Here is a 26256-nt window from a genome sequence, read left to right on the forward strand (position 1 = left end):
GCCTTCTCTGAATCATTTTCAAAGTTCATCACTATGACCCTTAGTCTCCTCCAACATGCTTCTTAAAATGATCCTATAAGTTGTTTGACGAAAACGCAAAAGTTGCTGAAATGAAAACAAACACTGCCAATATCCTGTCACATTGTATTTCAAATAAAGGTACAGAAGATTTAGGTAGTACATCAAACAGATATTTTTAATTTCAAAGTTATATATGTATTTTGATAAATAAATATGTTTATTTATTTTAGAACAAATATAATTGGCATATAAAACTCATAATTTCTGCAAATAATATTTCCTAGGCAATGCTAAAAATTCTGAGTCCCTTTAAGGAAAAATATTAAGTAAACACTGAGTATGGTAAAAACTGTAAAGGAAACAAATGGCTGGTTTGAGAAATATTGCTTTTATGTTTATTTCAAGTTTATGTGACTGGTTATACTACATCACTGCTTTAAGTAATCAATGTTTACATACTTTAAAAACTTTATATCATAAAAGTTACAGGAGAATAATTTCAGATTATTGCCTATAAGATTTCTGATCATTAAAAAAAGTTTTATATCATGTTTGGAACATGACTCAATATTACCTTATTTATAAAATAAATTATTTTCACTATAACCTCTCCTGGGAATATGCTAATTTAAGATCTAAATTTATTTGGTTTCTATGCATTAAAAGTTTATTTATGGGGCGCCTGGGTGGCGCAGTCGGTTAAGCGTCCGACTTCAGCCAGGTCACGATCTCGCGGTCTGTGAGTTCGAGCCCCGCGTCAGGCTCTGGGCTGATGGCTTGGAGCCTGGAGCCTGTTTCCGATTCTGTGTCTCCCTCTCTCTCTGCCCCTCCCCCGTTCATGCTCTGTCTCTCTCTGTCCCAAAAATAAATAAAAAACGTGGAAAAAAAATTTTAAAAAAAGTTTATTTATAAATTTTCTCTTCTCTATGAATAATTTGATATTCAAGGGGATGAAAAGATCTGACCAAAAGTTTTCCTATATTTATATATTCATATGATTTCCCCCCTGTGAGTTATATGCTGCTGGGTAAGAGAAGGACTGGAACTTAAGGTTTTCTCACATTTATTATATTCACACAATTTCTCCCGAGTATGGATCTTCCTATGTTGATTAAGATGTGCACTCTGGCTGAAGGCTTTCTCACATTCATTACATTTATAGGGTTTCTCTCCTGTATGAGTTCTCTCATGCTGATTAAGATGTGTCCTCTGGCTGAAGGCTTTCCCACAAAAACTACATTCATAAGGTTTCTCTCCGGTATGAAGTCTATGATGTTCAGTAAGGGATGTGATACGGCTAAAGGCTTTACCACATTGATTACATTTGTAGGGCTTCTCTCCAGTATGAATTCTCAGATGTTGAGTAAAGGATGAATGTTGACGGAAGGCTTTCCCACATTCATTGCATATAAAAGGTTTTTCTCCTGTGTGAATTCGCTGATGTTGAATAAGATGAATCCTCTGGCTGAATCTTTTCCCACATTCATCACACTTATAGGGCTTCTCTCCTGTAAGGACTATCTGAGGTTGAGTAAGAGATGAGTTGTGGCTGAAGGCTTTCCCACATTCACTGGGTTTCTCTTCAGTATGAATATGATTAGTAAGAAGAATATGTTGATTGAAGATTTTTCCACATTCATTATATTCATAAGGATTCTTTCTTACATAGTCTCCCTGATAGTAAATCAAGTCTGAATTATGTTTTATGCTATTTCCTTGTGTGTCAGAATTAAGGGGTATTTTAATTGAAGGAATTCTCTGATGCATAATAAGGTTTGAGTTTACATTATAGTTTTCTCCAAATCTATTACAGTCAAGGCTTCTCTCCTGTGTGATCTTTTTGTGGGTGAAAGATACTTGTGCTAAATGTCTCTGCTGATTTTCTTGGTTAAACTCTAATTGGTAATCAAAATCCCAGAGTCCTCCTAAGATGGAGTACCAGAAACTGTCTCCTGTTAGTCTCTCCATTATCATGTCATGGTTTTGATTTTCATCAGAAATATTCTGGTTTGGAATTGATTTTTTGATATCAGGTCTATTCTCTCCACCTAAAAGAAATTCAGAACATACAAATACTTTGCCATCTTCTCTGTTTTGAAAAAGAAATTGTTGCACAATGAATTACCAAGTGAGACTTAAAGTAATATGAACAAAGCATATGTGGCATAAGTTTTAAAATATGGCCATGTAACAAGGGGGAAGACTATAAAAGGATCACAAAAAGCAGTGAGCAGGGGGAAATTTTAAAACATGTGTGGTAATCATAAGAAAAGATCATCCAGGAGTATCCACAGTTGAAAGGAAATGGAAAGGAGAGTAAGAAATATCAGAGAAAGATCTGTGTTCAGAGGTAGGAGGTATCAGAGGAAAGACTACTGGAAGAAGACAGATCCAGCCCTTATAAATCTCATCTGTGGATTATCCTTATGTAGTGTCAGCTACTTGTTTATTGAAAAAGTATGTATTTCTTCCTATTTTAATTTTTTGCTTAAAATGATAAAATGAATACTTGCTTTTAGTAACATATTCAAATAATGTAGAAATGCATAAAGTAAGAATTCCAATCTGTAGAGGCAGCTGTTTGGAGCTGTTTGGAGGCTGTCTTGCCAGATTTTTTCCCTATGTTCATACAAATATAAATGTAAATCATATGAATTGTGATAAAAACAAAATTTTATTTCAGCCTCCTACCACTTCTTTGAACTTAATTTAGTGGGGGTATTCTTATTCTGCTTCCAGATGAAGATTTGGGCAGGTTCCATGGCTTCTCCCCTCATTCTTAGATAACAGATACTCCTGTTACATTCAAACACAGTCTCTATTCAATAATTAAAAATTTTAGTCATGTGTTTAATAATCAAAGTTCCAAAATTAATCCCTTTCTCTTCCCCTGGGCTGTTATAGAGTCATATTCTTCCTTTCCTCCCACTGCCTGCCTCTTCCCCTGCCCTACTTTCTTCCTGCTAGATTTTTCCCTGACTACTCTCTCATTTCTTTCCCCACTTAACTATTTGCCTGGCCACTCTTTCCTTCACTTACTAAGTGTTGTTTAGTTCCCTTCTAACAAGAGTTGGACGGTAGGAGTCATGTGGAGGGAGGGATTAAGAGAAAGGCCAATTTTTGTATAATTGAGTGGCTTCACAATCTCAGCTTGACAGAAAGCTAAATAGGACTCACTTTGGGAACTTTTATGATTCTTGGGAGGTTTTAGCTGGACCTCTCTCTCTCCTCTCATTTCCATGATTTAGACAGATAAAGCTCTAGGTTGGATAGTCCCTTCAGACCAGCCCTACAGCGTGAATCCTACTGGACAAGATCCAAGATCATGTTGCCTGACTCATAACACTCACGATACCTTGTTCTAACAAACTTGGATAGTACAGACAGATCCTAACTCAACAGTTTCTCTGGCTCACCTACAAAAGCCATTTCATTAGTTAGCTGTTCTTGGGCCTTAGACTGCTTTAGGTTTCTCAAATGTGAGTCACTCACTAGTCTTGGTCTTCCAACCATAGGGAATGTATATATAAAAGCTGAAGGAGTGTTGCCCTTGAAGCTGGCACATACAATTATCATCCTAATTAGGACACTTGAGAGTAAAAGGGGGCTCCATTAATAATAATGTCAACAACTGTCTTGGGAAAATAAACTGGAATTACATCATAATACTGTTTTGTATTTTTTTTTTCTCAACGTTTTTTATTTATTTTCGGGACAGAGAGAGACAGAGCATGAACAGGGGAGGGGCAGAGAGAGAGAGGGAGACACAGAATCGGAAACAGGCTCCAGGCTCCGAGCCATCAGCCCAGAGCCCGACGCGGGGCTCGAACTCACGGACCGCGAGATCGTGACCTGGCTGAAGTCGGACGCTTAACCGACTGTGCCACTCAGGCGCCCCGTATTTTGTTTTTTTACATTACTGCATATCATGAACACATTTACATGTCAACAAATACATTTCCATATAATTTTTAAAGGTTTTAAAATATCCAATTTTCTGGATATGTCAAAGTATTTTTAATCAATCACATTTAGGTTACCTTGGACTTACTGTTATCACAAATAGCATGGCAAGAATAGTTGGCTGAACATGAAACATATATTTTATAAAGAAAAAAAGAAAATTGTAAAAACCCAATCAGTTTGCTTAAAGATATACAAAAAGATACATAAACAGAACATACTCTGGTCTAAAATTGTATGTGGAAAAAAATAGTGATTTAGAAGATTCATTTTAAACCCACTGATCATTTCAACCAGATTACCAATCGGATTTTATTTTCAGCCCAAATGCTTTTGTCTTGCCTAGGGACTTTGGCTCTAAAATGTTTAGAATGACTGGCTAGAACTTTGAAGACACATTTTCTGCCTAGGAGTAGAGTTCAGGGCCTTCATTCCCTATGGCCTAGCTTCTGAAACTTTTGTTTATTCCTGGAAACATTGTGGCTTGATCAACATATTCATGGCCATTTTTGTTGACTGCCTTCTTTCTATGCCTCTGTGAGGGAAAAGGGAAAACTGCTGCTGGTGGACAGACTTTTCATCTACTGATAACAGGAGTGACTATGCATGGGCTATATAAACACTGCTCCCCCACTCTGAATATCTTCAAGGCACATCAGATCTGCAATCACAAGGCTGCCTATCTACATCCCAGTGAGATGCCAGGGAACAGAATCTAGACTCCAAAGTGAGACAATGATCACCTTGAGTTTCAAAGCATTTGTGAAGAACAAACTCTAGTCCATTTGCTCTAGCTCCTCACCTAACCTAAGGCCCCATGTTAGCAGACATGACTGCAACTTTCCTTAAAAGGAGGGTGGGCTCTGATAAGGATGAATACTTTTATCAAGCCATGTATAAGACAGCATGCAGAGATGCTGTTCATTCATTATTCACTGTGTACTTTCTTCCTGGTTTGGCCTTACCTGGCTAGGAACCCAATCATTAACTGAAGCTCCCAAGTCCTACTTTGTACTATTGCCTACTCCCCTCTTACACTGCCTGATCCTCTGCTGTCTGAGATTACAGAAAAAGTGCTACCTGGGAAGAAAGTGTTTTCAGACATGGAAGCAGAAGAGCTTTGCCCTGCCTACACTGTGAGAATGACATGCAATCTATTTTATGCCCAAGTCCTAAACTAAGCAGGTGTAATATCTTGGTCATGGCTACAGACTAAGCCTCTCTAGCTTATTGCAGGGGTTCATCAGGCTTTCATTATTCTTGCAGGAGCCTAAGGGCTCTACATGAAGAAAAACAGGGAGTTTGCTGTAGTCTCAAGTGGTTACTGTTTGTCTTCATTGACTCCATATTTCCTGGATCAACTTTTGGGGTTATGAGCTGCTGATAAAATTAGATTTCTAGGATACCTAGACCTCTGATCTCCTTTGTATCCAGGAAGGGATACCCTCTAGATGTGACCATGGTCAGTTTAAGCATGTTGTGATGTCACTGGGCAACTTGAACAACATCTTGAAGGGCCTTCTGGACTGCTGTATATCTCATCAAGTAAACAACTTACCCTGATGTTTAGCCTCATCCAATGCCTTTTGAACTGAATTATTTAGAATTAGGAAGGAAGGAAACAAGAAGGGAAAGAGGAACAGAAAGAGGGAGGGAGAGAAAGGGAAAGAATTAGGGAGAAAGGGAGGGAGAAAAACATATTTTAAAAAGTTTGCCCTTTCTATGTGCAAGGCACTGTAGTATTTCCAGTTCCCTTTAGTTAATTAAAAAACATGCCCTGATCTATAGTGAGTTATGACATTAATTTATTGGGTAGAACAATAAATTAAAAACTGAAACAACAGTTATAGAGAGGGAGGGGGGAAAACCATAAGAGACTCTTAAATACTGAGAACAAACTGAGGGTTGATGGCAGGTGGGGGAGAGGGGAAAGTGGGTGATGGGCATTGAGGAGGGCACCTGTTGAGATGTGCACTGGGTGTTGTATGGAAATCAATTTGATAGTAAATTATATTTAATATAAAAAATACTTCAAAAAAATAAAAATAAATAAAAAATAAAGTCTTAATTTTAAAAAGAAAAAAAACTGAAACAAAATAGCTTAAAAAAGATGAGAAACTATCAGAGTTCATCTGACATAGCAATAAAGATAAACGGTGTTTGGTAAAACTTTTGTCTCAATTTTATAGATTATACTGATCTTATGAGTTGCAATAAAAATGGATTTCTTGACGATAGTGGTGGTTATAAATAATTAAAAATGATTGTTTTAGCAGAGGTTGTAAACTTTTTCTATAAAGGGTCATCTCGTGAATATTTAAGGTTTTGTGGGTCATATGGGTGTTACTGTTTACTCAACTCTGCTGTTATAGTGTACAAGCAGCCAAAGACAATATATGAGTGATAGAGGGAGTGTGGCTGTGTTCCCATAAAACTGTTTACACAAACATATGATTCTAGACAATGTTCGTTCATCCAAAGAGTCTACAATACCAAACAGGGTTGTCTGGAAAGGGAGACCCCCTTGATTAATCTAAGACATCCTGTGTTGACTGGTGGTTCATCTTATACTAGCAATGTATGAGAGTGCTTTCTTTCCTACAGACTTATCAACAGTGTATGCAGACAAATTTTTGGGCTTTTGCTAACCTGATAGGTGAGAAAAGGTCATCTGGTGTAGTTTCAATTTGTGTTTCTCTTATCATGAGTGAGACTGAACATTTTTTCTTACATTAACCATATTTGTACTCCTTTACCTAAGAACTGTTCACATGTGTATATTTCTATTGGGCTGTTGGCCTCTTATTGATTTAGAGGAGCCTTTTTAAAATTAGGCTAGATTAGATTATTTTGAGAGAGTGAGAGAGCGAGTGTGATTGAGGGACGGGAGAGAGATAATCCCAAGCAGGCTCTGCACTGACAGTGCAGAGCCTGATGCAGGGCTGGAACCTGTGAACCATGAGATCATGACCTGATCCGAAGCTAAGAGTTAGATACCCAACCAAGTCACTCAGGCACCCCAGGAGCCTTTTGTTAATGGGAGCTTAGCCCTTTTGATATAAGTTGCAAATATTCCCCCCCACCCCAACCATTGCCATTTACCTTTTCACTTTGCTTATTATTCTATACCATGCAGAATTTGGGGATTTGTGTCTGTTGAAAGTATAAATCTTTTCTTTTATGGCTTCTAGATTTTGAATCATAGTCAGAAATGACTTCCCCATTTCAAGGTTATAAAAGTTTCTCCTATGTTTTCTTCCATGCTCTTATGGTTTCATGTTTTACATTTAATGTCTCTGATTCTTTTGGAGTATCTTAGTTTAAGGGGTAAGCTATGGATCCAACTTTATCTTTTTCCAGATGACTACTCAATATTCATTAAAAGGTCTACCTTTTATAGTTACAATTGTGGTAAGCACAGCATAAAGATGATTCACTAAGCTGTGCTCCTGAAACTAATGTAACATTGTGCGTCAATTATACTCAAAAAAAAAAAAAAAAAAAGGTCTACCTCTTAAATACCAGTTATCTCAATATCATTTTACTAAGATGTGTACCTTTTCCTTACTAATTTGAAATAATGCCTTTAACAGATACTAAACCCCTGCATACATCTAGGTCTATTTCTGGATTTTCTATTCTGTTCAGTTGGTTGCCTTGTTTTGCTTAATAAACTTTTGCTATATATTATCTAGTTGAGATAACCCCTCATTGTTTTCCTTTCAGAGTTTTCCAGATTATTTTTGTGTTTTGGTTTTTCAATATGAACTTTAGAATGAGCTTATCTAAGATTACCCCAAAATCTTGAAGGCACTTTTTATGGGATGACATCACATGTGTATTAGGAACACTGACATCTTGGTATGTCTATTTATTCAAGTTTATTTTTGTGTCTGTCAGTGTTTTAAAGTTCTCCTCATGCAGGTGTTGCACATTTCTTGTTAAAAGTTTATTTCTATGTGTTTTATCTTTTTAGTTACTATTAATTGGGTTCTTCTCTTCCATCTTATTTTCTAACTGATAGTTGTTTGTGCTTTTACCTTCATCTCATTTCAACAATTATTTACCTGGCTATACAGTTATATCTGAACTTTGATCCATACAAGTAATCTTGAACTCAGTGTCACACTCTCTGGCTCAGTGAGTAGACTATGGCCTTATTCACTCTCCACCTGCTTTCTAATCTCATCAAGACCTCTGCTGCTTTGACTTGTTTGTTGTTTTCTGGTTTTCAGTCCTCTTCAGGCCTTACTTTACTTTTTGTCACTTTTTGGACTCTATGTCAACTCACCTGAATTAACAAACTCTCTCTCAGTTTTCCTCCTTCAGTTCCACCAGTCTGACAGGCTCTCAGCCTGGGCTCTACAAAGCCTTTCCAGGGGCGCCTGGGTGGCTCAGTCGGTTAAGCGGCCGACTTCGGCTCAGGTCATGATCTCTCAGTCCCTGAGTTCGAGCCCCGCGTCGGGCTCTGTGCTGACAGCTCGGAGCCTGGAGCCGGTTTCGGATTCTGTGTCTCCCTCTCTCTGACCCTCCCCTGTTCATGCTCTGTCTCTCCCTGTCTCAAAAATAAATAAAATGTTTAAAAAAATTTAAAAAAGCCTTTCCAGTGCCAAGAAGAATGGGAGAAATGGCAAATATATGCATAGTTACTGGAAACCACAAATGCATAGGGCAAAATCTCATCTGGACCCTCAAAGCTGCTTGGTAATCTCTTGATTCATTTTTGGTCAGTTTCTGTTGACCTTGGTAAGCTAAAGCAAGTGCTCCTCAAGTTCTGTACTTATCCTTCCCCGATTCCTTTATATTCAAAAGACAACCTTGCCTCCTACTTTGCCGAGAAAATAGAAATAACCATTGTGAACTCTCCCAAATCTTTCTTCAACAAAATTATTTACATAAAAAATCACCCTCATCTCCTTCTTTCCAATCCCACTCCCATCTCTTCTAGAACCTTGCTTCATAATTTGTATCTATTTTCTAATTACCCCCTCTGTTAACTCCTCCCCTTCAGCATTACAAACAAGCTAAAACCATTCCTGCTTGGAACAATCCTCTTTGGACACTAGCTTCTATTCAAGCATATGCTTTCTATTGTCTCCCTTTATTATTCTGGCTTCTTATAAGAGTACTGCATACTTACCAGCTCTGTTTACTTCCTGTTCACTCAAAATGTACTAACTGATCATTCTTATATAATCACTCTTATTAATATAATTATTAACTTCTTTGTTTCTAAGTCCACTGGACATTTTCCAGGTCTCATCTTCATCTGGAAGAGATTTCTAGATAAACAGGCATCAGTAGATGCCAAAAAGGCAAGCAGTAACCCAGAGGGCAAGCCAGAATTAGATCAGTTCATCAACGGAAATGTTTTGCCACATCCTCATCAGAGGAACCAGCCACTGTGTCTCTGTGTCTTACAGGATAATGCAAAAATGCAATCTGTCTTCTTGGAGGAGACTGCCAGGCTGCTGATTCCTGACAAGGAGGATATGAGGAAATCACTTGTTCAAGCCGATCTGTGAACCAAGAGCCTTAGGCATGCACATAATAATTTCTGGAAATTTTCCTAAGTTAGCAATTATTTTCTCTACCTGGGGGTCTGTGGATAGGGACATAATGGGAAAGAGTGTGGATCTTACAAATGGATATGTCTGTGGGGAAAAATATGTGCCTGAGGGAAAGAATAGCTTTGTCTTCTGCTGTAAGTTCCTATGCTGGCAATTCACCTGGGAAGGGAGTTTTCATTTTCTTCCTTTACTTTCTTACTTCCCAGGTTTCAAAGTGTGGAAATTCATAGAAATAACGTCACCTACTGTTGTCAGGGAAAGTGTTAGGGTTCCTGAAAAAATGTTTTAATTATTAGCCTCTACTTATGGAATGGCAGCACTGGTCAGACCAAAATTCAGGTTCAATGAGACTAAAACAGGAACAAGGATTCCTACCTAACATGACCTGGAGAACTAAAAGCAAGAAGGACAGCCAAGTCAAAGCCACACTGAAAAATAAGCTGAAGACTGAATGACAGAAAACCAAGTCTAAATGGGAAAACCAGGTGCCAGAGCAAAGAATCAGGGTGGACACTAGACACAGATGGGGTAGGTTAACTTGACTTAATAAACCAGAGTGGAAAATACCTAACTCAGTGTCTGGCATATGTTTAACAGACAACTACTTGCTAATATAACTGGGCAGAACACTGTAGGTGGTATGCCAACAATAGAGAGCTAAGCTTTTGGGTTTTTTTGGTTAAGAAGCCTCTCATTTAAAGAGTCCATCAACTGATGAATGGATAAAGAAATTGTGGTTTATATACACAATGGACTACTATGTGGCAATGAGAAAGAATGAAATATGGCCCTTTGTAGCAACATGGATGGAACTGGAGAGTGTGATGCTAAGTGAAATAAGCCATACAGAGAAAGACAGACACCATATGGTTTCACTCTTATGTGGATCCTGAGAAACTTAACAGAAACCCATGCGGGAGGGGAAGGAAAAAAAAGAGGTTAGAGTGGGAGAGAGCCAAAGCATGAGAGACTCTTAAAAACAGAACTGAGGGTTGATGGGGGGTGGGAGGGAAGGGAGGGTGGGTGATGGGTATTGAGGAGGGCACCTTTTGGGATGAGCACTGGGTGTTGCATGGAAACCAATTTGACAATAAACTTCATATATTGAATAAAAATAAAGAGATACTTTAAAGAGAGAGTATAAAGTCAACAAATCCAGGTTTTGAAATAATTAAAATAATGGTATGACATTCATAAACAAAAATATAATCTGAAATCTGGGAAGAGAATGTGGGTGAAATACTGAGGCTAGAAATATAGATGTGGGAAAATGACACAGAAGGGCTATTTTAAAGCGATGTACTGCAGAGTTGAGCACCACGTCTGTAGGAATACATACCTTTAGAAGAATGAAAAGGTACAGAAGGTAGTGAAAGAAGCAGGTAGAGATACAAGACTGAGACTACAAGAGACAAGAATTGTGTGTATCACAAGCCAGGGTGGAAGAAAATTTCAAGAAAGTAAAGCCAACACAATCGAATGCAACAAAGTCATAGGAGACAATAACCGTTGTGTTTTTTGTTTTGTTTTTTTTTTGCCACTGGATTTGACTGATAGGAAGTTAGCAGTAATCTCCAAGTAAACAATTTTAGTAGTACAGGTAGGACAGGGGTCATATCACACAGATAATCTAAAGAATTAAAATTCAGGTTATGGGTTTTAGGCAAATTTAAAGAATTTGACAATAAAAGGAAAAAGAATGAAAAGTAGGTAAAAATGGCAGAGGATCTTTGACATGGAAAAGAAAGATTTAAAGAATACTGAGAGAGGATGTATGAATAAAGACCAGAAAATGTTATGTGGAGATTTACAACACCAAGGTATTTATGAATGTTAAAATTAATACCTTGAAAGTAACTTTTGTGTTGTGTAAATTTTTAAATAATAAGTATATATTATCTGTTTAATCAGAAAAAAATAAGAGAGTCATTTCCACTTTGGAAAAAAGTCAAACATAAACTGAATTTAAAAAGTCCTCAGTATTCTTTAAATCCCAGAGGCAGAGATTTGGAGCACACTCAGTTGAATATTTCAAAAGTGACTGCTTCTCTTTACTGAGCAGCAAATACCCAAATGCTTGCTCCTCACCTGCACGAATGTCCCCTGAGCTGCCTCTTTCCATCATCCATTGCTCCTCCTGCTCCAACTGAGAGATCACCTCTGGCTTATAAAGTTGATGCCCTATTCATGGGAAAAATGTATGCCATAGAAGTTTATACTGGGAACAAAACTGTCTCTCAGAACTCATTTCCAACTTTTTTAGTCTTTAGAGCCTCTGGATTTGGAAAGGGGAAACTTCAGAGGCAGCAAAATAAAGCTTACTCATCTCAAACTCAACAAAGTCAAGACCTTTCACCTGAGGAGAAACAGCAGGAAACAAAGGTCCTCTGTCTCCAAGCATTGATTAGCATTCTGTCCTGGCCTGAACTATATTCACAAAAGCTTTGGAAATTTTCACTACTTAAGGAAACAAACCCCTTTAGAATGGTTTCTAGTTTTACAGGGGCAACATCCTTACCCAGTGCGACCAGATTCCTGTAGTTCTCCAGCATCACATCTCGGTAAAGATTCTTCTGAGCAGGGTAGAGCTGGTCCCACTCCTCTCGTGTGAAGTCCACAGCCACATCCTGGAATGTCAGTGATTCCTGAAATATCAAGAACACCCTGCTTAGCCAGACACTGCTTTTTACAGGGGCCCTTTGGGGAAAGGGCAAAGGTGCAACAGTGGCAGTGGCAAAGGTTAGGATGTCTGAACTGTTGAGCTGCCAGTCTTCAAGGCTCTCTCTTGAGTAATCTAGGTCAAAAATTTTAAAACAACAATTACTACCTGTCTATCATCTTTTAAGACAGACATAAAGACATGCACGAAATAATGCTTGCTTTTAAGTTTTTTACAGTTTGTTGCAAAGGAAAGACTCTCCTCACCTAAACAATTGAAAAACTATAGGAAATTCATGCTGTAAGATTTCAGAAATGAAAGAATCCAGGATCAGTAGAAATACTGAGGTGTAAGGAGGTGTCAAGTTGGGGGATTTTGTGTATTCTCAACAGATCCTTAATAGATTTTTAAATTTCAGACAGAATTAAGAGAAAGTATTCCAATGGGTTGGAAAAAAAAAAAAGCAGCAAGGGCAAACAGGTTGAGAATAGAAGACACATGGTGCATGTGGGGATCAGAAAAAGAAACTACCTTGTTACAGGTAGGAAATTCAAATAAAAAAGGGTGACTTCTAAATTTCCTCCACTGTCAGTGCTTTTTAACAATCCTTTTGCTTTAAGGGACACACCATACAAACACAGGCACATACAAACAATATATATACCTCCCCCTCTTCCCTTACTACCTAACCGTCTCCCACCCCCACCAAATACCACCCATTTCATGGGTATAATAACTCCTCAACCCATCAGAATGAGTGTAGTGTTACAAATAAGTCTTTTCCCCCATAAGGTAATAGTCGATATTTAAATACAGTTCTGGCATTTTACTTATATTAATTTTCATGCTTTGATAACATATCCTTCTAAAATATATTTCAATTAAGTGACATAGACAATTTAGAGATGAGTCACCAAGGCTGGAAGAAATTAAATAATTTATCCAAGGACATACAGCTAGTAAATAGCAGGAACTGGATTTTATCTTCAATCTTATTCTAAGACTATGTTCTTTCCATCATACCACAAAGATGTGTTTTCTGCTTCTACGAACATCTTCCCTCTTGTGACTTTTATTTCTAATTTCCATTCTACTTTCCCCATGCTTCTTGCATGCAGTACCAGGGTGAGGAAAACTTTTAATTTATTATAGTCTACATTTTTTAATACCTGCATTTGTAGTTCTTTTTTGGCTGTTTTATTTAGTACTTTTTATTTCCTTCTATACCTTCTAATGATTTTGCATTTGGTTACCTGTTTCTTCTATTTTATTCTTTTTAAAAAATATCCTTATTTGAATTCTATTTTTAGGTAGATAGTGTATTAATATTAATATAGTTCATAAACAAAAACATATAAAAAGGTAGTAAAAAAAAAATCTCTCTCCCAGGCTTCTTTCCTCTCTATCCAGCTCTTGCTCCCAATAGATAATCACTATTTATAATTTTTAGTGTATTTCCCCAAAGTTCTTTATGCAAATATGAATATGGATTTTTATTTTCTCCCACTTTTTTTTTTTTTACCTCAAATGTAACATATTGTATAGATTGTTTTTTTTTAATTTTATTTAAAGTTTATTTATTTAATTTGAGAGAGAGAGAGTGAGAGCAAGACCAGGTGCATAAGCAGGGCAGGAGCAAAGAGAGAGGGAGAGACAGAATCCCAAGCAGGCTCTGTGCTTTCAGCCCAGAGCCCTACTTGCAGCTCAAACTCACAAACTGTGAGATCATGACCTGAACTGAGATCAAGAGTTGGATGCTTAACTGACTGAACCACCCAGGGGCCCCTCATTATAGTTTTTAAACTTAAAAAATTTTGACATAATTTCAGACTTAAAGAAAAGCTGCAATAATAAAAAAATATTCCTCCTTCTCCTCTACCTTTTTCTTTCTATAATTTTTCTGGACTGTTTAAGAGTAAGTTGCAGACATGATGCCCCTTTACCTCTAAGAAATTCAGTGTTTACTTTCTAAACAAGGGATTCTCTTATGTAACAACAGCACAATGATCAAAATCAGGAAATTAGCACTGACACAATACTGTTGTCTAAACTATATACTAATTCAGATTTCATGAAATGTCCTAGTAATGTCCTTTATAACAAAAGAAATTTCAAGACCATGTACTACATTTGTCTTCTATCTTTTGTCTCTTTTACTCTGCAGCAGTTACTGAGCCTTTCTTTAAATTTCATAACATAGATATTTGGAAAAGTATAAGCAAGTTATTTTGAGAATAAAACTCTGTTTGGTCTTGTCTAATGTCTCCTCACGAGTAGATTGACACCACACACTTTTGGCAGAGGTAGTATGGAAGGGATACCAGATTCTCGGTGAATCCTATCAGAAGGCACACATTATTGACTCGTTCCATTACCAGCAATTTTGATAATTTGGTTAAGGTGGTTATCTGCCAGCAATTTCTACTAGAAAATTACTATTTCATCCTGAAATTTTTAAGTATCTTGTGGGGGAGATACTTTGAGACTATGTAAATATCTTGTTCCTTAAACTTTTATCCACTAGTTTTGGCACTGATGCTTCTTGCCTGAATGAATTACATTTATGATGGTTGCTTACTTTTCTAATTCCATCATTCTTTGTATAAGTTGGCTTTCTACTGTGATGAAGAGGTTTCCCTTCTCATTCATTAATTTGTATCAGGTGGATTTATTTTATTCAGTAAGTTATAATCATTTACTATCACTATTTATTTTAATGCTCAGATTGTCTTAAATTTAGTTGGGAGGAGTCCTTCAAACTGGCTCTGTGTCCTTCAACATTTCCCTATCATTTTCTGAGCACTTTACTTTTTGGGGACAGAAAAATGTTCTTTCAAGGTACATTTTGTGCTTTTCTGTCCCAAGGATGGAATTAACAATTTCTTCAAGGATCCATGGTTCCTTCTAGTGGTCAAACACTGAGCGGCTCTGCTTCTAACCAAAGGATCTGTAGGGCTGCCGTGTATCATGTTCTGTTCTATTGGTCAAATACGGAGTGTTATGTCTACTTCCTCTTAATGGAGAATGGCATTTAAAAACCAAGATGTGGACCCTAGGTGTGTTCAATGCTACTGGAATGTTACTGCTTTTAGGCCTTCTAAGTGGTTGTACCTGGGAAATAGAGGTATGTATATAATGATGTATGTATACATGAACACAAATACAACTCCATAACCATTTCTATACTTAGCTGTATATATTATGAGATCACACTGATACCTCTAATTCCAATCCAACATGGCAGAGTTTATTTATCATCTCTTTTCGTGCTAACTCATGCCTCTGCACAAAAGAAACCTACAACTTAGAGCTCTGTATTTGCAGTTGCTTTTGCTTTTAGCCTCTGAGTAGAGTCCAACAATTTAGGTTTAAAGGTTAACTCCTTTTTCTGCCTGATTCCTTAAGTGTGGTTATGTCAATAATTTGAAATACAATTTAGTTCATTTGTTTCTGCTTGTATTCGATTGTAGGCCCTCCCTGCAAACTCTCTCCCTCTCCCTGCCATTCCCTCTTTCTTTTTCACCCATTCTCATTCAAGCCCTATTGGCAACCAATCTCAGACTAAATTTCAACCTGGTGTTCCTTTTTTCTCAAATGAGCAAATATACATATACGTATGTTTTTATTTCCTCTTCTTTCTTACACAAAAAATAGTGCACTATAGATACTCTTGTATTTTGATTTTTTCACTGAACAGTTTATCCTGGAAATTCCTCCACATCAGTTCATGGTTATCTATCTCATTCTTTTTCATGGCTACATGGATGTCTCTTGTGTGAATGTTGCACAATTTATTTAACTAGTGTATTAAAAATACTTTAGTTATTTTCTACTCTTGCTATTATAAATAATGCTGCAATGAATTATCTTGTATGTATATTATTTTGCAACTGTGAACAAGTCTGTCTGATGAATCAATTTCCCAAAATAGGATATCTAGTAAAAGAATACATGAATCTGTAATTCTGATATATATTGTCAAACTGATCTTTTATAAGGGTTCTATCAATTTACATGCTATAACAATCTATTGTTGCATAACAAACTACTCCAAAGTTTAGTAGCTCAGAAGAACAATCATTTATTTTGTTTACAAAATCTGAAACATGGGCAAGACTCAATGAGATTAGCTCATCTTTGTCCCATTTGGTTTCAGCTGGGATGGCTCAACTTTGGGCTGTAGGAATCACTTGTAAGATGGCTTGCTCATATGGCTGACAAGTTGGCTGTCAGATGGTGCTCAGACAGGGGTCTCAGTTTCTCTCTGCATGGGTCTCTCAACAGGGTGCTTCTGACTTCTTCATGGGATAGTAGTTGGATCCTGAGTGTAAAATTCCCAAAAGGACCACCTTTTATGACCAAGCTTCAGCAGTCACATTGTTCACTTCCACTATAGTCACAAGCCTATGAAACTGCCCAGATCCAAGGGGAAGATACAGAGCCTTACCTCTTTAATGGAAAGCTTTTCTTTCTTTCTTTCTTTCTTTCTTTCTTTCTTTCTTTCTTTCTTTCTTTCTTTCTTTCTTTTCTTTTTTCTTTCTTTCTTTCTTTCTTTCTTTCTTTCTTTCTTTCTTTCTTTCTCCTTTCTTTCTTTCTTTCCTTTCCTTTCCTTTCCTTCTTTTCTTCCTTTTCTTTCTTTCTTTCTTCCTCTTTTTTTTTTTTAATTTTTTTTGGAGAGAGAGAGAGAGGAAGAGGGAGGGGAGAGAAAGAATCTTAAGCAGGCTCCACACTCTGTACAGAGCCCTGTGTGGGGTTCAATCTCACAGCTGTGAGATCATGACCTGAGCTGAAATCAGGAATTGGATGCTTAACTAAGCCACCCAAGCTCAGATGGAAAGAGTTTTCAAGTCACATTATAAGAGGAGTCTGTGGGATGGGAGAGATTATGCCATTTGTGGAAAATACTCTCTGCCACAGTATATCTTCTGGAATATAAAAATTCACATTCCTTCCACATGCAAAATATACCCATCTTCTTCCCCTAAGCCCCCAAGTTTCATTCCATTATGGCATCAGTTTGAAGTCCAGGATCTTGTCATCTAAATTAGGTCCACATACAGATAAGGATCTTAGAGTGTAGTTCCTCATGTTTGGTTCCTTGAATGATTTCTGTCTATACTATGACCTGTGAACTAAAGAAGTAGTTATTTGGTCCCATTCTGAACTCCTCCCCCCACCCCCAATTTACAGTGGTAGGAAAGGCACAGAAATAATCACTGGAGGTATCCCCATTCAAGTAAATAGCCGTTCATTGTAGTTCTAAAATGTAGCTGAACTGTGCACATGTTGAGAGGTGTGAATGGGAAAGTTTCATTTTCAAATCCAGTAACTCTCAGTTTCTGTATATTTAATGGACCTTTTTTTAGCCTATATTTTTCCTTTTACATTTTACTTTAGGTAGCCAGAAGCTAAAGCAATCAGGGATTTCAATTTTCTACATGAAAATCTCCTTAGATAGATCATTGGGTTCATTAAGTATATTTCCTATTTTCCTTATTATGAAGGTGACAACATTGTCCATTATTTCTTCTTTGAGGATGTTGTTTCCTCTTCACGTGGGCTTCTCCAAGGACTGTCTGGTGCTCTAAATGGCAAGGTAGCTGGATTTAGAGCAAGCATCCCAAGAGAATGAGGTGGAAGACTTATTGCTTTTTGACTTGCCTTTGAAGTCACAAAGCTTTACTTCCACTGGTCATAGACCTGCCCAGAGTCATCGGAGGGAATACACACCTCAATGTCTCTTGATGCAATGAGTATCAAAGTCACACTGTAAAAGAAGTGTTTCTGATGGGAGATGTTTTGGCCACTTTTCTGAAAAAGCAAGTTGCCACACACTTATACCAGCAATGTAAGAGAGTGCCTGTTTCCCCAAAGCTTTGCCAAGAGATTATTTGACAATCTTGTGGAAAATATCAAACTCATGGTACATATGAAGCTTGGTGATAAAATATCAAGCTTCTCTAGTTTTATTTTTTTTTAAGCTTCTCTAGTTTTAATTTAAACTTTCTCTTGTTATGAGTATATTTGACATTTTCTTTAAGATCTACCTGAATTTTCTTTCCTGTGAATTGTCTTTTTATGTTATTTGTACATTTTTTATTGGATTAATAATCTCTTATTGATTTAGAGAAGTGTTTTATATATTTCAAAAATTAGCCCACTGTTAATTTGAGTGGCAAAATGTTTTTCATCATTTGACAATGTCTTTTTACTTTGCTTATAGTTTTCTTATCATGCAGACTTTTTGGGTATTTTTAAGGAGTTGAGTCCATCAATCTTTTCTTTTATGGTTTCTGGATTCCCAGTAATTATAAAACCTTTCCTCAGTGAAGGGATTCTTCCATTTTTTGAATTGATGTATAATTGAGATACATTATGTCAGTTTCAGGTATACAACATAATGATTTGACATTTGTATACATTGCAAAATGATCACCACATTAAGTCTATTTATCATCTGTCACCATACAAAGTTACCACACTTTTTTTTTCTTGTGATGAGTTTTGCTTTCTTAGCAACTTTCAAATTTGTAATATAATATTATTGACTAAAATCCCCCCACTGTACATTACATCCCCATGACTTATTTTATAACTCAAAGCTTATATTTCTTGATCTCCTTCACTCTTTTTGCCCACCTCCCAACTCCCCTCCCCTCTGGCAACCACCAATCTGTTCTCTGTATCTATGAGTTTTGGGGTTTTTTTTTTTTTGCTTGTTCATTTGTTTTGTTTTTTAGATTCCAGATATAAGTGAAGTCATGTAATATTTATCTTTCTTGGACTCATTTCATTTAGCATAATACTCCTGAAGTCCATCTATGTTGTCACAAATGGCAAGACTGCATTTTTTTTAAGGCTGACTAGTATTCCCTTGTGTACACACACACACGTACATACCTACATGTACACACACACTACATCTTTTTAAAAATGTTTATTAATTTTTGAGAGACAGGGAGACACAGAGTGCAAGCAGGGGAGAGGCGGAGAGAGAGGGAGACACAGAATCTGAAGCAGGCTCCAGGCTCTGAGCTGTCAGCACAGAGCCTGATGCAGGGGTCCAACCCATGAACTGTGAGATCATGACCTGAGCCAGAGTCTAACGCTCAACTGACTGAGCCACCCAGGAGTCCCCTACATCTTCTTTATCCATTGATGGGACATTTAGGTTGATTCCATATCTTGGTTATTACAAACAATGCTGCAAAGAACATAGGGGTGCATATATCTTTTTGACTTTGTGTTTTTGTTTTCTTCATATAGATACCCAGAGATGGAACTTCTGGGTTGTATGGTAGCTCTATTTTTAATTTTTTAAAGAGTTTATTTATTTATTTTGAGAGAGAGAGAGAGAGGGAGGGAGGGAGGGAGGAAAGGACAGAGGGAGGGAGAGATCACAAGCATGAACCAGGGAGGGGCAGAGAGAGAGGGAGAGAGAATCCCAAGCAGCCTCTGTGCTGTTAGCATATAGCTCGATGTGGGGCTTGATCTCATGAACTGCAAGATCATGACCTGAGCTGAAATCAAGAATTGGACACTTAACTGCCTGAGCCATCCAGGTGCTCCTATTTTTAATTTTTGAGGAACTTCCATACTGTTTTCCACAGTAGCTGCACTAATTTACATTCCCACCAACAGTGCACAAGGGTTCCCTTTTCTCCACAGCCTTGCCAACACTTGTTAGTTTTTGTATTTCTGATAATAGTCAATCTGACAGGTGTGAGGTGATATCTCATTGTGGTTTTGGTTTGCATTTCCCTGATAATTAGTGATGTCGAGCATCTTTTCATGTGCCTATTGGCTTTCTGTATGTCTTCTTTGGAAAAATGTCTATTCAGATCGTCTGTCCATTTTTAAAATCAGATTGCTTGTTTTTCTGTTACTGAGCTGTATGAGTTCTTTATATGTTCTGGATATTAACCCATTATCTGATATGTTATTTGCAAATATCTTCTCCCATTCAGTAGGTTCCTTCTTATTTGTTTTATTTTATTTTTAAAAAATATTTATTTATTTTTGAGAAGAGAAAGCAAGTGGGGAGGTTCAGAGAGACAGGGGGACAGAGGATCTGAAACGGTGTCTGCTCTGACAGCAGGGAGCCAGATGGGGACTTGAACTCACCCGTGAGATCAAGACCTGAGCTAAGGTCAGATGCTCAACTGACCAAGCCACCCAAGTGCCTTAATATGTACCTTTTTAATTTTGTTGATGGTTTCTTTCACTGTGCAGAATCCTTTTAGTTTGATGTAGTCCCATTTGTTTATTTTTGCTTTTGTAGCCATTGTTTCTGGAGTCAGATCCCAAAAAATATCACTAAGACCAATGTCAAGGAGCTTACCATCTTTTTTTTCTCCTAGCTATTTTATGGTGTCTGGTGTTACAACTTCCATTTTTTCTTGTAATACTTTTAGGCTTAATTTTTCATATTTAAATCTTTGACCCATTTGAAGACTATTCTTTTTGTTCTTCCAAGTTTTAAATTCCAAATAGTTAACATACACTGTAATATTAGTTTCACATGTAGGATTTAGTGATTCATCACTTACATAGAATACCCAGTGCTCATCACAAGTGCCCTCTTTAACACCCATCACTCTTCATCACCCATCACCCATCATCCTCCCACCTACCTCCCCTCCAGCAACTCTCAGTTTGTTCTCTAGAGTTAAGAGTCTGTTTTATGGTTTGTCTCTCTCTTCCCACCTGCCCCTCCCATGTTCACCTGTTTTGTTTGCAGACTATTTTGATGTAAAGTATGAGGTGTGGATTCAACTTTACCTTTTTCCAGATGGCTCTCCAGAAATGCCAACATCAATTATTGAATAAACTATCTTTTCACCACTGGTTTGAGATAACAATCTTCATCATATGAAAATTTCTATTTTTCTTTCTTTCTTTTTTAAAGTTTACTTAATTATTTTGACAGAGAGAGAAAGAGAGAGAGAGAGAGAGAGAATCCCAAGCAGGCTCCACATTGTCAGAGCAGAGTCTGACACAGGGCTCTAACTCATGAACTGTGAGATCATGACCTGAGCTGAAACCAAGAGTTGGACACTTAACTGACTAAGCCACCCAGGAGCCCCACAAATTTCTATTTTTCAAAAAATATTCAGTGCTTCCTTATGTGACAATCATGGTGCTTGAGTGTCATAGATCCTGGGTCTAGAGTTCTCTCTTGTTCAGTAAGAATGCAGGTCACAGAATTAAAACACGAGAGAGTCTAATGTTCTGAGGAGACAAGAGCCCTGAGTAAGGGTCCTTGCTTTGTTTTTATTAAAATCAGAAGTCTTATTGTTGGAGAAATGAATAAAGTGCTGCACTAAAGATGGCCGACGGGACTAAAACAAGCTCTGGTCTCTAGCTTAGAGACCCCTCTTTCCGGGTTCTTCTTGCCCTGTTTGCTGTGAGCATGAAAACCCCCACAGATATGGAAGCTGACAACTATAAATTACCCTTCCCACTTGCATTCAGGCTCAGATCTTTGGAAAAAGTCTCCTCTGAGTCCGCCAGTGTTAAATAAATATCTGAACCACCAAGATCTCCAAGTGCCACTTGTTTTTTCTGCCAGTGTTCCAGCTTGGTTCTGTAACATATTTGGTTGCCTGACCAGGAAACCCAACCATGCTGGCCCATTGTTGCCACCGGTTTGGAAGAACGGTGAGGCAGTGATGGAGCAAGGAATCGCAAAGGAGAAGGCGTGCCCTGCCTGAATTTTGGCAGTCTCCTATTTGGTCGCCTCAGGCTGGCCCCGCTCCATCGTTCCCACCGGACTCAAAGAGACTGGTAGGTGAGGACCTGGACCCGACGTCGGAACCGGTAAGGCCGGGGCCCCAAAGTAGTCAGGCCCATCCAAAAGGGTGGATGGGGGACCTGATCACTCCCCAGAGACGTTAGCGCTCTCACGGGTAGAATGTAATAGCCTCTGGTGTGTGTGTGTGTGTGTGTGTGTGTGTGTGTGTGTGTGTGTGAATGTGAGGCTCGGCCAGGCTTGCCAGTCGAGTTTGAGTTTGTAGCTCCATGGACAGGCACCCTTAAGGTCCCCAAAAGTCTATGGAGTCTGAATGGGCTTTCCTGTATTGTGGTGAAAGCATACAGTCCAGGGCGGCATCAGAATAGACTCCAATTGCAAGTCACAAACTGAGTCCACTACAGCCAAGCCTCACCTAAAGTTTCCCTTGGGAACGCGACCAGTGGAGTATCTGATTGGTCCTCTCATCTGAGGGGATACCCTCCCTTTGTCTGTCTCTGCAACACTGAACACAAGAAAGGAATTAATAATGAGGTCAAAATAGAGTAAGCCTATGATTTTAGAGGTCATGCTCAAAAATTTTTAAAAGGGATTTTCAGGTGATTATGGAGTCAAAATGACACCTGGGAAGTTAAGGACCTTTTGTGAACTAGAATGGCCCATATTCAATGTAGGATGGCCCCTGGAAGGGATATTAGATGCTCAAATAGTGCAGCAGGTTTGGCTGATAGTCACTGGGAACCCAGGTCACCCTGATCAGTTTCCATACATCAACTCCTGGCTTGAAATTGCCTGAAATCCTCCGCCTTAGGTGCAATTCATCCATAGCAAGCAGAGCCAGGCAAAGGATTGAGCTGTTTTATCCAAAGATTCACCCAGGTAGCCAAAGAAGCAATCCACCACTCCGCTAGTGTTTGCAGGAGACCCAGAGGAAGATCCCATCTTTCCACCACCTTATGACTCACTGGGCTTCCTCCCCCCTTCCCCTGAGCTTGAAACTCCCCGCCCCCCGTCTGTCTCTCCTCCTCCACTGCTGCTGCCACCCATCCCTCCTCCCCTCCCAGACCCAGAGAACCCTCCCTACAAGGGCCAGCAGCCAGACTGCGCCCCAGACCCAGACCTAACACTCTCCAAATGCCTGTAAGGGAGACGAAAGAGCCTGAAAGACAGAATGAGGACAGAATAGTCCAGCCCAGCTGTTCCATGATGTATTATTATCAACCTTTCTCTACAACCAACCTCCTCAATTGGAAACATAACACTCCATCATACTCTGAAAAGCCACAAGCAATGGTCGACTTGATGGAGTCCCTCTTCCAGACCCACCAACCGACTTGGGAAGATTGTCAACAGTTACTCTGTACTCTGTTTAATACAGAAGAAAGAAGAAGAATGAGAGAAACATGACAGTACCTAGAAGATCACGCACCTCTGGGGATCAATGACCCTGCTGTCTGGGCTCAAGCTGCTGCCCCTGATTCAATGCCCAACATGGGATTTCACCACAGAAGGAGGACAAGCCCACATCTGACAATACCAGGAAGCCCTCCTTCGGGGAATCTGAACTAGAGCCAAAAATCCCATGAACATGACTAAAATATTGTCAGTCACACAGCAGCCTGGGGAGTCTCCCAGACACTACTATGAAAGACTATGTGAGGCATACCGTGTATACACTCCGTTTGACTCCCAGGCACCAGAAAGTCATCAAATGGTAAATACCTCTTTTGTGGCACAGGCTTCCCCAGATATCAGAAGAATACTCCAGAAGTTGGAGGGCTTTGCTGGGGTGAATATCACTCAGCTGATAGAGGTCACCAATAAAGTTTTCAGGAACAGATAAGTTGCAGCCGAAAGAGAAGTGGAGAGAAGACTAAAAAGAAGGCCACCTTTCTTGCAGCAGCACTGAAAGAAATAGACACTGCAAAGATGGGAAGACCCCAACCACCAAAAAGGGGGAAGCCCAGAGCCCCCTTAGCAAAGGACCAACGTGCATACTGCAAAGAGAAGGGACACTGGTAGAATGAATGTCCGAATTGGAAGGGGCCCTCAAAACCCAGCTGATATTGGGAGGAACCTCGAGGCGAGAACCTCATTGGTCTGGCCAGGATAGAATCAGACTGAGGGGGACCGGGCTCTTTCTCTCTTGGCCCCCATGAGCCCACGGTTGAAATGAAAGTAGGCAGCTGAACAATAACTTCCATGTTGACACTGGGACTAAACACTTGGTTGTTACTTCCCCGGTAGCCCCTTTCAGCCAAAAGACAGCAACCATACTTGGAGCTACTGGGACATGGGCGATACAAGAGCCCTTCTGTCAAACTCAACAATGTGAACTTGGGGGTCACAAGGTCTGGCATGAGTTCCTCTACTTACCTGACTGCCTGATTCCTCTCCTGGGCTGAGATCTGCTCTCCAAACTTGGAGCCAGATAACTTTTGAACCCACTGGACACACTAGCCTCCAATTAAACCCAAGGCAGAAGGAAACCCTGGTCTTGGTGATTACCCTGCCAAGGGAAGAAGAATGGAGACTATTCTGTGCCCAAGCCCTACCCTGTAACCCCTCAGAATTCAGGCTTACATTCCCTTCTGTATGGGCTGAAGATAATGCACTTGGACTAGCTTGGAGTCAGGCCCCCATCATTGTTGACCTGATCCCTGGAGCCCAACCTCAGAGACAAAGGCAGAACCCCTTCCACTCGAGGCTGGAATGGGTAACAAGAGCACCTGGCCAAGCTCAGAGAGGAAGGTATTCCAATTGAGTGCCAATCAGCTTGCCAGTCAAGAAGCCAGGAGGAGGATACAGACCAGTACAGGATTTGAGGGCCATTAATAAAGTGACTGTTTCCTTACACCCAGTGGTTCTGAACCCGTGTACTCTCCTCAGCCAAATTCCAGGGTCAGCCAGATGGTTTACATGCCTCAACCTAAAGGATGCTTTCTTCTGCCTCTGCCTGGCTCCTCAAAGTCAACCACGGTTTGTCTTTGAATGGACTGAGCCCGTTACAGGGTGCCAGATGCAGCTGACCTGGATATGACTTCCCCAAGCCTTCAAGAACGCACCCACTTTTTTTGGGGGAAGCATTAGCTACAGACCTCACCAACTTTCCAAGGGAAACCACAGGGTGTGTCCTCCTCCAATATGTAGGTGACCTCCTCCTTGCCACCGACACCCAAGAAGGCTGTATGAAAGGTACCAAGGCCCTCCTGCAGCTCCTATCCTACTTGGGGTACCGGGCCTCTTGGAAAAAGGCACAGATTTGCCAGCAGCAGGTCCAATACTTAGGCTTCCTCCTCACAAAAGGAAAAAGAAAACTAGGATCGGAAAGGAAGAAGGTTATCACCACACTGCCACAGCCCCAAACAAAATGAGGCTTGTGTGAATTTTTAGGGGCTGCAGGGTTCTGTCGCATTTGGATCCCTGGATTCTCAACCATAGCGAGGCCCCTCTATGACCTGTTGGGAGGGCCAAACTGGGAGCCCCTCGCATGAACTGACGAGGCAAGGGCCACTTTCACAGAAATAAAGTTGGCTCTGGGACGAGCCCCAGCCCTGGGTTTGCCCAACACAGAAAAGCCCTTTAACCTCTTCATACATGAAAAGGACAAAATAGCCCTTGGAGTGCTCACTCAGAGCATGGGGCCTTGGCAATGGTCAGTGACCTAACTGTCAAAAAAAAACTTGATCCTGTGGCTGCAGGATGGCCACTGTGCCTCAGAGCGCTGGCAGCCACAGTCCTGCTCATCAAGGAGGCAGACAAACTCACACTGGGACAAACACTTAATGTTAAGGTCCCACACGCGGTCATGTCCCTCATGAGTACCCAAGGATATCATTTCCTCTCCAATTCTCAGCTGAGACAATACCAAGGACTTCTCTATGAAAACGCAAGGGTCACTCTCAAAACAGTAAGAACACTAAATACGGTCACCTTCTTTCCCACGGAAGAGGGAGAACACGACCATGACTGTTCCGAAGTAGTGGATGAAGTCTACGCCAGCCGCCTGGACCTCCAAGACCAGGCTATAACAAACCCAGAGATCGCCCTGTTCAGCAATGGGAGCAGCTATTTACAAGAGGACAGCCAAAGAGCAGGATATGAAGTAACCACAACCACCAAAGTTCTGGATGCCGAGGCTTTGTCGGAAAGATGGTCGGCACAATGAGCTGAACTGTAAGCCTTAAACCCCAGCCCTCATCCTTAGCAAAGGTAAATGAGTTAACATCTACACTGATTCCCGGTATGCCTTCGCTACTGTGCATGTACACGGGGCCATCTATAAAGAAAAA

At 39.6% G+C, this 26256-nt stretch overlaps 1 protein-coding gene across 6 annotated transcripts in view; it reads right to left on the reverse strand.

The window, feature by feature from the left end:
• Positions 1-923: 923 nt before the first annotated feature.
• Positions 924-26256, reverse strand: part of ZNF713 (zinc finger protein 713) — a 45757-nt gene continuing 20424 nt past the window's right edge. For 5 of the 6 annotated variants that reach the window (XM_058710111.1, XM_058710107.1, XM_058710108.1 and 2 more), the window contains 3 exons: positions 12073-12199; positions 11643-11735; positions 924-2069 (listed from right to left, as the gene is read on the reverse strand). In XM_058710111.1, coding sequence (XP_058566094.1) covers positions 1012-2069; positions 11643-11735; positions 12073-12106 — 1185 coding nt within the window. In that variant the 5' untranslated portion in view covers positions 12107-12199 and the 3' untranslated portion in view covers positions 924-1011. The remainder of the gene's footprint in view (positions 2070-11642; positions 11736-12072; positions 12200-26256) is intronic. The other variant, XM_058710110.1, reaches the window with a different exon arrangement.

Source organism: Neofelis nebulosa, chromosome 18 (genome assembly GCF_028018385.1).
Source record: "Neofelis nebulosa isolate mNeoNeb1 chromosome 18, mNeoNeb1.pri, whole genome shotgun sequence".
NCBI classification, from domain to species: domain Eukaryota; kingdom Metazoa; phylum Chordata; class Mammalia; order Carnivora; family Felidae; genus Neofelis; species Neofelis nebulosa.